Genomic DNA, 17,399 nt, shown 5'->3' with positions numbered 1-17,399 from the left:
GAAGCATCTTCCAATTTCACTGAACTCACTGGACACAAATATCTGAGTTAAAAATACACATCAAAATGACCAATTCCTTCCTTGTTGCTACTTCTGTTATTTGCTATAAAAATCTTGTCCACTCATGTTGCCCAGTTCTCTTTCCAGCTTGGCTGCTGTTTTCATGAACAGCTATCTCTGTGTCACAGGCTAAGAGAACTATGTGGAGAAGAGCAGGAAGTGGTTTCCTTTCTGCAGAAGATGTACGATTCTCTTTTTAAAGAAAAAACTGCTTTACCATATGATTGTATATTATCTGCTGAGACAAAACTGGGAGGGGAGGCTAACATGTTAGAAGATAGAAACAGAATTCAAAAGGACCTAGATAGATTAGAAAATGGGGTAGAAATTAATAAAATGAAATTCATTAGGTCACAAAAACCAAATGCACAGGTATAGTATGGGAGATACATGGCTCAGCATCACTTTATCTTCATCCCCTAAGGGTGATTAGACATGGACCAGATAGTGCAGAGTTCCTAATAATAAGCATCAACTGTCTGGTTTCATTCTTCTCCTGGTGGACCAGGACCCTTATGTAGGCTTCCCTTATTCCACCTCATGGTATTCCACAGCCCCTAACAAATCACCAATGCATTTGAGTCCCTTCAGCTTTGCCTCTCTGGCTGGCTGTGTAAGTGAACAGGTGGTATTTCTGAGATGCAGTCTTGGAGATCCTGGGTTTCAAGATTGCACCCAGCCATTTAAATTTGTCCAAGGTGCACTGTGATCACTGATACTCCCCCTCCCTCTCCTTCTGCCCTAGCCAGTCTAGATGGCACATGATATCTATAACCTTTACATCAGCCAAGAAGATGAGCAAACTAAGCACAAACCAGTCTCTCTATACTAGTTTGCTCACTTCTGTACTAAGACCACCCACAGAAGCAAGTCCTTGGTGTGACAGATCAGATTTCAGGAGAAGATGTCAGTTCATTGCTCAAACTGATTTCCTAAAGGTTTACTTCCCTATACCATACCATTATGTCCCCTTTCACTAAGAACCTTGCTTCGCCTGACATCCTGTGAGTGGGCAGCATTGTCATATCTTTGCAAATCTCATCTATATTCCTCTCTGTCTCTCTTAACATCTTCAAGCCAGATGCCCAGGCCCCATTACATCAAACACTCCCACAGCTTCTACCCCACAAACAGATACGTGTGAAACTCTGTGCAGTACACTACTAGCTTTCTACCTCTATAGCTGGATGTCTTTCTCTGTTCTGAAGAGTTTGTTTACTTGTAATAGTAAGATACTGTGAGCCAAAGGGGAGTTTGCTGTCCTGGCCCCCTTTCTCTAACTAGGTTGTTTCCACAAAGCTTTGTCACTGATGTTAGAATTATTTGTTGCCTGATACTTCCTCATGCTTAGCAAACTGTGAAAAGGAGAGGACACAATTCAGTACAGAAGGGACATCAGCAATGGCTATTACCACTGAATAGTGATTTAATCTAAAATTTGGCTGTCATATAGATACTGTGAAATTATATGCTATGTGTCCAGTGAGATTCTAGTCAAAAGCAGTCAGGAGGACAAAGGTAAGAAAATCAAGAGGTAAGGGAAGGGAAATTAAGCCATAAGTGTATTGTAGCTGAAGATGTAGAAAAATAGCATGCAAAGGGATCTTGTAGCACCTTTGAGACTGAGTGAAAGAAACTGCAACATTAGCTTTTGTAGACTTTTGTAGCTATGCTATTTACCAAAAGGCGCTTTCTGAAGTAGCAGCTGAGATTGATAGACATAGATGTGGAAAACAAAATTCAAATCCTCACCTAGTTCAGTCAGTAACCTTATTTTCAGCCTTGCCTACACTCCTGAAAATAGCTGAATAGAAACCAAAACACCAAGAATAACTGTTCTGAGAAGGACCTTCTTGGTCAATCCTGAAGGGGAGGTGGGAAGACAAGCATTAATTTTCTCTCTTTCTCTCCTTTCACATCTCAGATTTGTGCCATCATCGGAGGGACTTTCACTGTTGCTGGGATTCTTGACTCCTGCATTTTCACTGCTTCTGAAGCCTGGAAGAAGATCCAACTTGGGAAGATGCAGTAGGCAGAAGGCAACTCTCAACCAGCTTCTGTGGGAAGAAGCGAAGAATGAGAAGCCCACTGCTATCTGTTTTTTTCCTCATTTGAATGGGTTTAGTTGATACATTGTCACTTTGAGTTAGATCTTTGATAGCTTTTTAAAGCTGTAAACAAAACAAAACACCCCCATTATCAATCCAATCCAACCGAAGTCTTTGGAGGTTCACTTCATTAACAAAGTGTTTTTAAAAAGAGAGAAAGACAACCATGTTAGTCTAAAAGGGAGGAGGGAAGGGGGAGAGAGGAACTGTTGTGGCATTTGTAAGGAGAAAACAGTAAGAAGATAAGCTCCACAGTTCGCTGAGGGTCAACTCTGTTTGTTTTAAAAAGCCCAATATGTTTCATCCTCAAACAAAATGCCTACTGTAGGGATCTTTAGCAGAAATCACTGGAGTTGAGAACACTCCAAAACATAGGATCGTTTATCATATATATTCAATGATCTCTGCTAAAATGATTTTTGCTGAAGGCCTCTAAAGAAGGCCTTTTCTCATTGAGACCGAAACATGTTGAGCTTTTTTAAACAAATAAACAGTTGACTATCTCAGAGCACATGGAGCTTAACTCTTTACTGCTTTCTGCTTTTAACATGCTTTTTAGTATTCTCTTCACTACTATGACATTTCTAAGGCTAACATATTTGAGTCCTGTACTGGTGGAAAAGTGAGATATAAATTAAATAAAGAAATATTTAACGTTAGCTTTTGTGGATTACAATCCACTTATTCAGATGCATTCATGGAGTGCTATTGTATGCAAAGTACTCCAACAGTGCACCTGAGGATTGTAATCCATGAAAACTTGTGCTAAAATAAATTTGTTAGTCTTCCAAGTACCTCGACACACTCCACCTCTTCCATGTCTTTTGAACACGGGAATGTAATTCTCTCTGTTCTACTCTCTGAAAATGATTTTTGATGTTAGTCACCTCTCTTTCTTAAAACCAAATTGTATGGATGTGGCTAGTAAAAACTATTTTTAAAAAACTCACAGGTACTGAAGCCATGGCAAAAAAGTTGTGGCTAATTATGCAAATCAGATTTTCTTGGCACATTCTCTAATTGAAGAGCCACATTGTCTTAAATTATATTTAAAAAAGCAAACTACCGTAGTATGAATTCAGAAAAAGAGTAGATAAAATGATCTGTTCTGAAGGATTTGTTCTCAAGGGAAATACAAATGCATTGTGGGGACTGACATACAAATATTTGGGTGAGGGTGCCTGAAAAGCTCCCCTTTGGATAGACATTCTCACAGAGTGATACTGTTAAATCGATTAAATGTTAACAGTATCTGATTCCCCTGAAAAATGAGAGAATGGTTGATTTCTTTGAGACTTTGGAATATTAAAATATTTTTATTTCAGCAACTGACTGTCCAGTCTGAGTGTTTATAGACAGCATAAAGTAACAGAAAGCACGAACATAATAAATCAGAATATTATAGGTTGCATTTGTATAAAAGAGGGAGTATGTATCTTTCCATGTAGAATCTTTGATTTGAAGAACGGAAGGAGAAAGTACTCAGCCAGAATTCAAGTAACCTGGACAGGAAAGACATGTGTAATACACAGATGCAGAACAGATAGGATGTAGCCTTCAAATATTTGCACACCACCATCAATGTCTTGCTTATCTCTTAAAATTATTGTACATTGCAAACATTTACCACACTGACAGCCATGAAGGCAAGGGCATATTATTTACTGATGCCTAAGAGACTGACACAATGCTGTGAGGAACAGGACAAAGTTGCTGCACAGAGTTTTTGCTGCTCGTATACATATTTCAGTCTCAAGAATAAAAATAATAGATTGTTCAAGCTCTCAAGGAATAGTGGGAAGGCAGAAAAAATGCAAGGTATAATTGTTTTTAAATACACTGTTGATACTGGTTCATAGGAAACTAGAACAGGATCCATCAGTTAATTTTCATGGACTTCAAATAGCCCTTTGTTATATGAACCAAACGGTAATATTGCATGCTCTGTATGTTTTATATTACCTAGGACTGCATACACATCTGCTGTGTGTTTTTCAGGTTTTGCTGCACTTCTTAAAACAAACATTAAGAATGTCCATCTTAGTTTGGGAAAAAGCAGTATTCTGTAGTTTGAACAATGTGTGGTCCTATAAGGGTTGCCTTTTAAAAAAAACAAACGTATCAGATCAATATACTGTGACTAAGTGACTTTGGCCCAGAAGTATTTCAAAGTAAAATTCTGTGTATGTTTATTTGGAAGTAAATCCCACTAAATTCAGTGGGGCTTACTTAAGCAAAGAAATACAGATTGCAGCCTCAATCTGCCCAGCATGTCCGTTAAAAATTTCACTATGTTTTGGTGTAGGGAAGATAGTTACTTTTTGTGTATTAAAGTTAGTATGGATTTTTTTCTCCATCCCTTTCTTTCCTGATTTTTCTCAGTTCTTTTATAGTGATATCTGTACCTCTAGATTTCCCCCCTATTTTTCTTATGAAATGAATCGTTACCCTGGTGTAAAACTGGATCTTACAACTCCCTGTATCTTGTTTAATATTTGGATGGATTTTATACATTTTTCATTTGCAAAAATCAAGTTGAAAATGATACAGTTGTGTTATTTGTGTGTTGTGTTTTATTTGGATATTTGTATGATACTTGTATAGGCATTGTGTTCTGGATGGCTCTACTCTTTTATACTGAAAAAAGAACAAGTTTTCTAATTATAGTTTAGAAAAATAGCAGACTACATACAAGCTTCTGGTTGAATTTTTTTATCAGACATATTGAAGAGCATTCTCACTTTGGACCTTTTCTAGGTTTCTTTTCTAACATCGCTACCAAATGAGTTTCGTTGGCAATTTTGCTAAATTTCAGATTAATTGCATTTTGTTTGGACTAATTTCTGTTGGTATCGTATAGCCAAATTACTGATCTATTATGCTAACAATGAGCTTTAGGTTTCTGATTTGTTCCTGCAGAGAACAAGAAATATCTGTTCCTATGATAGTCCTCCACAACAGATGCCAATGGCATGTTCTCCACTCTCCCTCTTTTTAAAACAATTGCCATCAAACATTCACAGTCAGCTAGGACAGGTGCTTTTACTCAAAAGTAAAAAGGTCTTTTGCTCAAAGTCACATGCTGCCACTGGTCAGGTCTCACTCCATCTATGCCAAACCTGCCCAGATCAGTGTTAATACACAACCCCTCCAGCCAACCTTATAAAAACCACATGAGGGAGGGTCTACTGCTTCAAGTATAAAAATAATGAGTATGTAGAAGCAATGTTGTAGGGGCAAAGGTTGCTGTGAAAATTAATTGTCCGTCCATCTACAGTGGTATTTGCAGCCAAACTTAGAAGGAACAGGGGAGTGGCAGCGGATGTCATATTCCCTGCTCATCAAAAAATCATGGCCCTGGTTCCACTATTGTTAACTGCCCTCAGGTTGATCTCAACCCATGGTGACACTATGGATGAGACATCTCCAAGACTCCCTGTCCTCCACTGCTCTGCTTAGTTCCTGTGAATTCATAATTGTGGCCTACATAATAGAGTCCATCCATCTAGCATAAAGCCTTCCTCTCTTTCTTCTTCTCTCCACCTTTCCTAGCATTGCTGTTTTTTCCAATACATCATGCCTTCTCTTGATGTGTCTGAAGTACGACAGCCTCAGTTTTGTTATCCTACTTTCCAGGGAGAGCTCAGGCTTACTGTGTTACAGAACCCATTTGTTTGTTTTTTTGACTGTCCATGGTATCCTCAACACTCTTCTCCAGCAAACAGTGGCTTGTACAATTCTAACTACAGTATACCACTTCATAAAACATTCAGAAAGCACAGTGAATAGAGCAGCACCATGAGAAGGGGGACAGCACCTTAGCTTGGGTTTATTTCAGGTTGGAGAATAGGACCCTGTTTGCTGCTCTGCCTGAGTGAACATTTTGGGCAGCCACATGCAGTGGACTCTTAGCAGAACTTGGGAAAACTCCTCCTTTGGACTACATTTCCTTGAATCCCCCAGCAAGCATTGCCAGCCAGTTGTAATTCCAAAAGCAGGTTTTTCAGGCTTACAAATCCTGCCCACTCCACATTGAGAGTAAATCTTGCTGAACTGAATGGTACTGAGAGTAAGGGTGCAACCAGGGTGACCAGATGTCCTCCTTTTTTCAGAACATGTCCCGCATTTCAGTCCAGAAGGAATTCCAAAATGCTCTCCAGTTTGAGCAGGACTAAGAAAAGTGTGACTTTCTTTGAGTGTTTTTAGCTTTTATTTTGTAATGTCCCACATTTGTCTTGAACAGCTTATATTTTGTGGTGCCTTTTCCTCCTTTTAGGTTTAAGACATCTGGGCACCCTGGTTGCTTCTACACTGCAGAAGTAATTCAGTTTGATACCACTTTAATTGCCATAGCTCCATCCCAAAAATCCTGGGATTTGTAGTTTTGTGAGATACCAGTGTTCTTTGGCAGGGAAGACATTGTAAAACTATAGATCCCAGAATTCCATAAAATGGAGTTACAGCACTTATAGGTGGTGCCAAAGTGCATTATTTCTACAGTGTAGATTGCACCCTAGGTGTGTATGGAATTAATAGAATCATAGAATCGTAGAACTGGGAGAGACCAGAAGGGCCATCCAGTCCAACCCCCTGCCATGCAGGAACTCTCGGTCAAAGCATCCCCGACAGATGGCCATCCAGCCTCTGTTTAAAGACCTCCAAGGAAGGAGACTCCACCACTCTCTGAGGGAGTGTGTTCCACTGTCGAACAGCTCTAACTGTCAGGAAGTTCCTCCTAATGTTGAGGTGGAATCTCTTTTCCTGTAGCTTGCATTCATTGTTCCGGGTCCTGTTCTCTGGAGCAGCAGAAAACAAGCTTGCTCCCTCCTCAATATGACACCCCTTCAAGTATATAAACAGAGCTATCATATAACTTCTTAACCTTTTCTTCTCCAGGCTAAACATCCCCAGCTCCCTAAGTTGTTCCTCGTAGGACATGGTTTCCAGACCCTACATCATTTTAGTCACCCTCCTTTGGACACGCTCGTTTCTCATTGTCCTTTTTGAATTGTGGTGCCCAGAACTGGACACAATATTCCAGGTGGAGGCTGACCAGAGCAGAATACAGTGGCACTATCACTTCTCTTGATCTAGACACTATGCTTTTATTGATGCAGCCTAAAATCGCATTGGTCTTTTTAGTTGTCACATCACACTGTTGACTCATGTTCAACTTGTGGTCTACTATGACTCCTAGATCCCTTTCACATGTAGTTTCATTCAGCCAGGTGTCCCCCATCCTATATCTGTGCATTTCATTTTTCCGCCCTAAGTACAGTACCTTACATTTCTCTGTGTTGAAGTTCATTTTGTTAGCTTTGGCCCAGCTTTCTAATCTATTCAGGTCATTTTGAATCTTGATCCTGTCTTCTGAAGTATTAGCTATTCCTCCTAATTTGGTGTCATCTGCAAATTTGATGAGTATGCCCCCCAATTTTTGTCTTCCAAGTCATTGATAAAGATGTTGAATAACACTGGGCCCAGGACAGAGCCCTGTGGGACCCCACTGGTCACTTCTCTCCAGGATGAAAAGGAGCCATTGTTCAGCACCCTTTGGGTTTGGCCAGTCAACCAATTACAAATCCATGTAACAGTTACTTTGTCTAGCCCACATTTTACAAGCTTGTTTGCAAGTATGCCATGGGGAACCCTGTCAAAGGCTTTACTGAAATCAAGATATGCTATATCTATAGCATTCCCTATCGTGTCGAGCTTTGTTGTATTTCCCTGATGGGAGAGAAGACTAGGGCTAAATCTGCATTTGAGAAATAATCCGGGTTGACACCACTTTAACTGCCATGGCTCTGTGCTATGGAATTCTAGGAATTGTAGTTTGTTGTGGCATTGGAGTTCTCTTGACAGAGGGGGCTTAAAATAGCTCACAAAACTACAAATCCCAGAATTCCATAGATTGAGCTATGCAAAGGAATTACTCCTGGGCAGAAATGGAGGATAGGTCCTGGAAAAGAAGGCTGTCTGGTCACCCTGGCCTTGATAGGCTGCATCCACACTGGAGAAATAACCCACTTTGGTACCAGTTTAACTCTTTTGTGGCTCAAGGCTATGGAATTCTGGAAGTTGGAGTTTGTTGTGGTCCCACAGCAGAGCAGAGCAGAGTGCTGTTCTGGGCCCAGCAACATACTACAACTCCCAGCATTCCATAGCCTTGAGCCACAAAAAAGTTAAAGTGGTACCAAAGTGGGTTATTTCTCCAGTGTGGATGCAGCTATAGTTAAAATGGTGTCGAACTGGATTATTTCTGCAGTGCAGGTGCGGCCTAGGATTAGGAAGAGGTGACACCACTCGACTCAGGCCTCACTGGCTGCTAGGCCTCTCTTTCCAAACTAGCTCCACTTGTGCCTGCGTTCCGGCGGTGCTGCTATTTCACCCTCCAGGACGCAGGGTGGCGCTGACGAGGACCCTTTGCGCTGTTCCTTCGCTCTATCCGGAAGCTGTTCTCGCGAGAGCCGAGATCTCACTAGTCGGACCGGAAGCGGGCCGGAGCTCTCTTTCCGGGCGGCCATCGCCGAGGTAGCAGCGGGTAAGAGCTGGCGGTGGGAGGAGAGGGTTTCGGAATCCGTCGCCATCCGCTCGTAGGGGGCCGATCGTGGGCTAGAGCCGATGGGGAAAGAAGAAGGGCAGGGAGGCTGTCTGCGGGGCTCCTGTATTGGAGGCGGACGGGGCGCGCTTCGGCCGCAAGGCTCCCCGGCGGAGGGAGGCCTCGGAGGAAGCCAAGGCTGTGGATAGAGTTGAATGGAAGGCGGGCGCCGAGGGAGGGGAGGGGAGCCGGCTCCAGTGTGCAACTTAGGCTGCACTCACACGGCAGAAATAATCCAGTCTGACACCGCATTAACTGCCATGGCTCCATGCTTGGGATGTGTATCTTGTCGTGGCGCCAGTGGTCTCAAACAGAGGAGGCTGAACATCTTAGGAAACTCCGGGTCCCAGGATTCCATAGCATTCAGCCAGGGCAGTTAAAGCGGTGTCAGGCAGGATTGATCCTGAAGTGTGGATTCAGCTCTATAGTGCTCTGTACTTTCACCCCTTGTTTTTTTAAACCAGTGTTTGAAATGGCCTGATTCCCTCGGAGAGTTTGGTGCAGTTCTGACTGTAGCTTTTTGTATGTCTTTACAAACGCCGGGGTGCCATAATAGCATGGAGCCATGGCAGTTTACAAGCAGTGTCAACCCACGTTAATTCTGCAAGGTAGAGGCGCCCTTGCCTTCAGGAGGATCCTGAAGAGAGTGGCTTCCCTGACATCCTTCTTTAAGAGTGATGATTCCCAAACTTGGGTCCTCCATTTGTTTTGAACTTCATCCCCCAGAAGCCCCAGATGCCTTGGCCAACAGTCACTTGGAGGACCAAGGTTTGGGGATCACTGCTTCAGAGGATGGGAATGTAAAAGCCCCTCTGAACAAATCTTAACAAGAAGACCCCAAGAGAGGCTTGCCTTGGGGTTGCCATAAGTCACGACTTGGAGGCACTCAGCAGCAACAGTGGTAATCCAAACCTGACAATAATCATGTCTAACTTGGATTGTTTTGCACAGGAGCCCTCTTGTTTTGTCTTCACAAACTCTTACTAGTAATAGTAGGGTTGACCGGTGTTTGCTGTACAGTTTAGGGAGGTATTTGACAGCATTTGTTTTTTTACTTGTCATACTTTAGGGTGAAAACTATTATGCTCTTTAGTGTGAAATGGTTGAGTGGAATCAGTTTCTACATGAGAAGTGTTCTAAATGCTCTTCTTCAAAGAGTGGTTCCTTCAAGTCTGATTCAAGTGCTGTCCATGGGAAATAGGGAAAATAAACACACAAGGGGACATGCCAGCCTTTCTCCTGCACTGTGGCTCCTTTTGTCACAAGGGGCAACTCTCTCCAGGACACGCAGCATGTCATCCAGGAGGCTGATCAATAAACTGATTTTCTGGCATTTTGGATCGCTGAGAGGGTCCACAAAAATCTTCTCCAGACACCACTCTGGCAGCAGAAAGGAGTGGGGCTAGTGCTCTGCCCCATACGTGATTATTTTCCTTACATTCACAATGGTTGAAGAGCACTGTAGTGTTGTTAAATGCATGGGACTTAGAAGCTTTTGTCAATGTGTGTGTATATATATGAAGCAATTTGATATATGTTTGCTTCCTCCAGTCAAAATGAAGTTCAATCCATTTGTGACCTCAGACCGCAGCAAGAATCGCAAACGGCACTTCAATGCACCATCTCATATTCGCAGGAAGATCATGTCTTCTCCTCTGTCCAAGGAATTGAGGCAGAAATACAATGTCCGTTCTATGCCCATCCGAAAGGATGATGAAGTCCAAGTATGTGTTTTTAAATATCTATTTCTGTGCAAAGAAAAATGAGCTGTCTTTCCAACTCAAAAGCTATAGAAGCCAGTAAAATGGGTGGTTAGTTTTTGAAACCTCTTGAGTTCTTCCTTAGGTGTCAGATGTATGAATACGAAATTACAGGTGGTATGGCCTAGTTTACTAAAGCAGCCATTTTGAGTGGGCATGTGTAGTGCAACTGTGTGGATGCTGTATTCTATTAGCAGCTGTTGGAGTTCTGGGTGGATTGTTGTAGTCTCTTCCACAATACACAGTTACAACACATTACCATGGCCCCATTCTGTTAAATCATGAGATTTGTAGTGTTGTGAAGTATTTAGACATCTCTGCCGGAGAACTCTAGTGCCTTGCCAAACATGAATCCTGGGGTTCCATAGGATGCAGCCATGGTAGTTAAAAAGTGCTATAATTGTGTGGTGTGAAAGAGACATGTGTCAGTCTGCTGAAAGAAATCCTAGAAATGTGTTTGTGGCACTTCAGAAGATTAACAAACTACAGGTTTACCACAGTTAATGAAGCAGATGTGTTCCTGGGCATTACTTTTATTCTAAAATGATCAATATGCACATGGGAAAAACAACCAGGTTAGGTAAGCCTTTTTAATATGTAAACATACATTTTTAGCTTTCTAGAGACTGCTTTAAGGTTTCTTCCAAAATGCCTCCAGAGATATTTTTTCTTTCATCAACCTCCACTTATGATTTTTATGGCCGAAGTTACAGATTTGTGCTTCTTTAACATGGGGGTGGGGATGGGACTGATGAAGCAGTCTTATCTGCTTTTCCATTTTCTCTCTGTTTTGCCTCTCATACATGCTCATTAAGGGATTCTGGAAGCAGCTGAAAGTCTGTCTTTCACCAGGCCTTCTACCATCCTCCCAGTGCCAAGAAGAAAGACAACCGGGGGGTGGGAGCTTGGGGTGGTAAGGTTAACTTACATAATGTAATTTGGATCAAGTGGGCTCTATTTTGTCTCATTTTGTGCCATTTCTTTTTCAGTATGTCTTTCCAGTTCATATTTCAAATCATTACAGTTGCGTAGAAATCACGTTGCAAAGACGCCTTGTCTGCATTTCTTGTTTTTCCTTTCTGTCTTCTGCCTTGTAGTTTCCATACCTGTACTTGCGTAGCACACACACATCAGGCAACTTACAGTGAGTGAAAAACAGAAGCAGAAAATGTTTTGGAATAGGTATAAAAGCCATATGGAGACATTTATAATTTGGGCTAACCATAGTTTGCCTGATTCAGATGTCATAGTGAGCTGGTTATCACAAACCAGAAAAAATAGAGTTAACATGCCGAGGGGAGGAAGGAGCCTGTACTACCACTGTAGCCAGATTATGATTTTCAGGATTGGAAATGTTATCTTAATTGAGGCAGAGGAGGTGCTGTAAAGGGAAAACACAGCATTAAAAAAATATTCAGGCCCCTTTACTATCCTCAAAAGTGAGGAAGTAGTTTATGGCAGCTTATTCTCTGTCATAGAAGTAGCAGTGTTTCTCTTATCTAGTGTACTGTCTGAGAGAGAGCTTCATCTGTGGTATCATCCTTCATACAGCACATAGTTTATTATTTTCTCTTCTGGTATATTTACAGAAGGTTATCCATCTTCACCTTGTACTTTCTGCTATGAAACAGATAATGGTATTGAAAGGGTGAAAGTGAAAACCCAAAATGATTTCTTCATTCTTAGGTTGTCCGGGGCCATTACAAAGGGCAGCAAATTGGCAAAGTAGTCCAAGTGTACAGAAAGAAGTACGTCATCTACATTGAACGCGTACAACGTGAGAAAGCCAATGGCACAACTGTACATGTTGGCATTCACCCCAGCAAGGTAATTTTGGTCCATACAGTAACGTTTTAGGGTGGATTCTCACACTTCCAGAACCATTTCACTGATATGAAATCAAGCCCTGATAGCTATAGAAATAAATAAATACTGGCACAATTTAGTTGTATAATTGACAATTATAGAATTAATCTGGTTAAAATATGTGTGGCCCTACCTGTCTCTTGAAGTTCTGGAATTATGGCTTGCTGTATATCTAGCGCCTGTTTTTGTTCATGTATTATTCATGATTAGGAAAAAAGTAAAGGATGTTAAGCTTAACTGCTAAAAATAAGGGTAGTCACAAATGTTTTCTTAATATTGGCTGTTTCAGTTCTTCCAACCACCAGGCATATTGTAGGTTGGTACAAAGAGATTGCACCTGGGGCAGAAGGCAGACTGCATAGCATTTTAGCATTGCCAGTCTGCTCCATGTCGTCTTGAGAGAAGGTCTCCTGGCTCTTGTGCAGAAACTGGCAGGGCCCAGATAATCATTAACGTATCTTCCTCCTGGAATGTCCACCGATTCTTCCCTTCCTCCCCATATTTGGAAGTCAGGAAGGAATTTAGTGTAAGATGTTACATCATTTTGCCAGTATGTGTTTTTCTAAAGTAGTGCACATAACAATTTGTGGATTACTATTGTTAATTGATTCTACCTAACCTGATCTGTTGGCATTGCTTTCAAAGAAGACTGAGAGGGTGATGGTTGGCAGACCATATTACATTGAATTATTAATGGTGTTCATGAACCTTGATGCTTTCATGAGTTAGGTAACTGGGAACAATCAATTACTGATCCAAGGTCTATACTAGCTCTTCAAAACTTTTAATAGCTGCTCATCATAACATTTTTAACGAAGAACTATTTTGGTTTGATACTGTGTCTAGATGAACTCGTGCTGTTCTAGCTTGTGTTAGTAATGTTTCATTTTACTGTGAGCGTTGTACTTTCAGTGGGCTAAATCCAAGGTTCCAGGAGGACTTGCAGAATGCATGAGGGCTGTATTGTGGCCTAGGCATAGCTCCCTGCCATTCCTGCTGAAGTGTTCCTTACTTGGACACTGCCTGTTGTTTATTAGCTGTCCTAGCAAAATAGATTTATGCTGGAGGTGTGAAAGTATTTTAACAGTTAACCAAACTTTTCCATTGCATCTTTGAAAGCTTTTCTCACACAACTTGTTCTTTCTGTGACTGGTCTAAATATTTTGCCTTGGACCAGTATTTCTCAAGCTATTTGATATGCTGGGCTGGTATTTTTCCCCAGTGTGCCAGGGACCAGTACTGTTTTGTCCCAAGAGCAATGCTATGGACTTTGGGTGTAGTAAGGCCTCTGGCTCTCGGGATCACAGCCAGAACAAAAGACTTGTCCACAAATTTCTTAAGTTTCAAAAGCTTTACTGGTTATAACACAAAAACATGAAACTGATCTCCTTTTTCTCAATAGTCCTTCCTAAATACCTTGCTCTCTCTTCTTGGTGGATTCTATCTTTCTTCTTCTGAGGACTATCTTCTTTGTGGACTTATCTCTTTGTCAAAGGGAAATACTCTCTCCAGGTCTGACTTGGCTGAAATCTTACTACACACTGAAACTTAGCTAGAGGGAGACAGCATAAGACCCTGGGATTTCCCACAATGCTTGCCTTTCTTAAAGCTGTAGATCTCTATTTCTCCTTCTAAACTAATACATAGAAAAGCTAATATAATCTCATCTAAATATATGTCTCCAGAGCATCAAAGATGCTCTGGAGGCATGACAAGTACCATATTTGTTCCATATTATTAACATAGTTTCCTAGAATGTTTCCAGTGGCTCACTGAACAGCCTTGGTCTGCCAACCATCACTTTTAACAGCACTGCCTTAGATGAAATAGAGTACAAACCATGTTTATTGCCTCAGTTCCACTTTTAGAATGCCCTTAAGTCAGAGATCTGTTAGTTCCAGACCTGACTATCTTCAAGAAGGTCTTCAAGTATACTGATCATGTATTTAACAAAAAATAGTTAACATTTTTGCTACATTTTGGTTAACGTTCTACAAACCTAATAATTTATACTGTGGGAACTGTTTTCCAATAATAAGGTCCTACCTGTCACAGTGTTGAATTAAGGAACGATAAACTAATAACCATTGCGTAGGAGTTATGCATGTGATTGGCAGTGACCATAGTTCTAGCATTTAGAAACTTACTGTGGCCTAAGATCTCACCATTAAGAATTGGGTTGTCTTGTACAAAATGAATGGTGCCAAAGTCAGTCTTCTTGCTGCAGATAATGCTACAGAAACTCGTTAAGTTAAAATGGGCTTTGAAGGCCTAGCAAGGATAACTTCTCCCATTCATTTTTCAGTGCCACCTCTAGCCACTTCTTCAGAGATTTTGTGGTTATGTTAGATTTCATCAGTTTCATCACCTTTATAACTATAGGTTATTGTAAAAAATGAGGGAAGTGCTAGATATTATGGCAATGCATATCACCTCTCACTATTGCAAGTCTGAGCTAGAAAGGGCCAACTGAACCAGTGGGAAAGTCCCATAATATGAGTGGAAGTTCACTTTATGCAGTTGGATTCCACTCCTATTTTATATGTTGGTTACTTGAGTAATGCTTGTTGCCACTTCAAAATTCTGTCTCGTTCAGAAAGAAAACTAGTTCCTTAAATGTAATGATGATAATAATAATAATAATAATAATAATAATAATAATAATAATAATAATAATATGTTTTATTTATAGAACGCTTTGATCATAGTGGTGTACAAGTAAAAAATTGCAATGACAAATACAAAGTACAATCAAAATATTTTAAAAAGAAATAATTGATATTAATTAAAAAAAGAATGTTGTCTTCCAGGCGAGGCCTGTTGTTGCTGGCCTGCCTCTCTCCCCCTCAAGATGGTCGTCAGGAGGAGGGCTCTTTGTCTTCCAGGCCAGGCCTCTCTCCCCCTCAAGATGGTGGTTGGAGGAGGGCTCTTTGTAGTTGCCTCCTACTGAACAGCAACATCTGCTTTGACATTATGGCTTCAGGGTGAATGTCAAAATTGCCTTTCCCTACTGCAGATGGTATCAGATTGATTTCTCCTTTTTCAAGAAATTGAAAGTGAAGAACCATTTATTGATGCAGGGAAAATGCAATCTGCTGTGAATCAGATAGTACTCTTTTGTGAAGGATCAGATATACAAATCAGGGATGTTTTTGCATCCTGTGCTGTTCCTGGGTGATCAGCTGATGGTTTTTTCCCTTCCTATGGAAAACAAAGTAGTTAAGGTCACCTTAATTACCTTCTTTGAGGTCTTTAAACAGAGGCTGAATGGCCATCTGTCAGGGATGCTTTGATTGTGGGTTCCTGCATGGCAGGGGTTGAGCTGGATGGCCCTTGGAGTCTCTTCCAACTATGATTCTGTTATTCTAATCCACATAGTTGTTTGGTGTGTATATTTATATAGATTTCTGGTTCTCAGTCTTTAATCCTTTAGATGTCTTTGACTTCCAGGTATTCTCGTCATTATCCACACAACCATTTCCATGAGGATAGGCTGAGAAATTAGTGATTGATGCAGTGTCTCTCAGTCAGTGTAATGGCTGAATGAGATTCTGATTCAGAGTCTCCGTCCTGTCCTAGTCTAGCACTAACAAACAGGATCTTTAAAACTGTGTCTTTTCTCTTATGAACTTGTCTGGAGCCTGTTTTCAGTATCTGAGGGCTTCCTGCATACTTCATTTCCTAGATGGGTGAGGTTAGTAAAGACTCAAGACATGGTGTTACATAGCATCAATGCGAGTTGGCTCCCTCATTATTTAGCTTCTAAATTTTAGGCAATCATTGCTACTTAATTATTGCTGTTTATTGTAATATATGTAGTCTGTGGTTTTGTTTTGGCACTCCTTTTTCCATGGTTTTATTGTAAATCACCATGAGCAATCATTGAATGGAGATACAGTTAAAATGCTTGGTGCTTTACATTTGATTCAGGCTAGCAAATTGAGATGTGTACCCCAGTTTCCTCACCATTTTTCTCCCTCAGTCTTGGCAACTTGATTAAGCTTAGGGGAGATGTATCTCCTACCTGTCTGGTGTTGGCAACAGGATGGATGAGGACTCACAGAAATTAAGACCAGTTGGTGCTGTTGGTTCCACTGACTGGGGAGTTAGCGCAAGCCTCGTTATTTGTTCTGGTTCAATACAGAGTCTCAGTAAATTTTTGGCAGGCTTCACCCCATGTTTAAATACATTTTCTTGTGAATCACCTTTAAAATAACCTGATTTTCAAACATGGAAGAATGCAACTATTTCTAAATATTACATTTATTCTCTAGGTGGTGATTACAAGACTAAAGCTGGACAAGGATCGCAAAAAGATTTTGGAACGGAAAGCAAAGTCTCGCCAAGTTGGCAAAGAGAAAGGAAAGTACAAGGAAGAAACAATTGAGAAGATGCAGGAATAAAATGGACTCATTTGAGAAACCCATTAAAATTCTAGTGAAATGTAAATGAGTATGCTGATTTTTCTATCTGAACATAATATGAAAAAAACAGTAGCCCAAATAACTAGACGATGTCAGAGAACAAATAATATCTGAACTCTTACTAGAATTCAAGATGACTAAACTGAGACTATAGTACTTTTGTCATCTCATAAGATGACAATAAAAATGGCTAGTAAAGTTGAAGGTAGAAAAAAGACCGCCTTGCAAGTGGATTAAGGAAACCAAGGCCCTGAATCTGCAAGAACAGAGCTTTTTATAACAGGCCTCTTGGTGATTTCTCATTGATAGGATCACCGTAAGTCAAAGTTGACTTGACAGCACATAATAATCTACTTTAAAGGTAGGAAGCTAAGATGAAAAATAATACAGTGCTACCTCGGGTTACGAAATTAATTCGTTCTGCCGCTCCGTTCGTAACCCGAGTAATTTCGCAACCCGAAAAGGCTTTGCGTTAGCGCTGGAAAGCCGCTAGCCGCGCTTTGCGTTTGAATTTCGCGCCGAAATAAATTTCGTAACCCGAAAAAAACATCGTATCCCGGAACAGTTTTTTCCAATCTAACTT

General features: G+C 40.8%; 2 protein-coding genes across 2 annotated transcripts in view; both read left to right on the top strand.

The window, feature by feature from the left end:
• The window catches only part of ERGIC1 (endoplasmic reticulum-golgi intermediate compartment 1), an 87,550-nt gene extending 82,835 nt beyond the window's left edge, over positions 1-4,715 (top strand). The window contains exon 11 of the mRNA XM_042447521.1: positions 1,985-4,715. Coding sequence (XP_042303455.1) covers positions 1,985-2,092 — 108 coding nt within the window. The 3' untranslated portion in view covers positions 2,093-4,715. The remainder of the gene's footprint in view (positions 1-1,984) is intronic.
• A 3,875-nt stretch (positions 4,716-8,590) lies between these two features.
• RPL26L1 (ribosomal protein L26 like 1) lies at positions 8,591-16,841 on the top strand. Its single transcript, XM_042454540.1, has 4 exons — positions 8,591-8,709; positions 10,318-10,490; positions 12,213-12,353; positions 16,667-16,841. Exons 2-4 carry the CDS (start codon positions 10,323-10,325, stop codon positions 16,793-16,795), a joined length of 438 nt encoding a protein of 145 aa, XP_042310474.1. The 5' UTR covers positions 8,591-8,709; positions 10,318-10,322; the 3' UTR covers positions 16,796-16,841.
• Positions 16,842-17,399: the final 558 nt, after the last annotated feature.

The sequence above is a fragment of the Sceloporus undulatus genome, chromosome 2 (assembly GCF_019175285.1).
Source record: "Sceloporus undulatus isolate JIND9_A2432 ecotype Alabama chromosome 2, SceUnd_v1.1, whole genome shotgun sequence".
NCBI lineage: Eukaryota > Metazoa > Chordata > Lepidosauria > Squamata > Phrynosomatidae > Sceloporus > Sceloporus undulatus.
The sequence above is the reverse complement of the archived record's forward strand: the minus strand, read 5'-3'. Positions and strand labels throughout refer to the sequence as shown.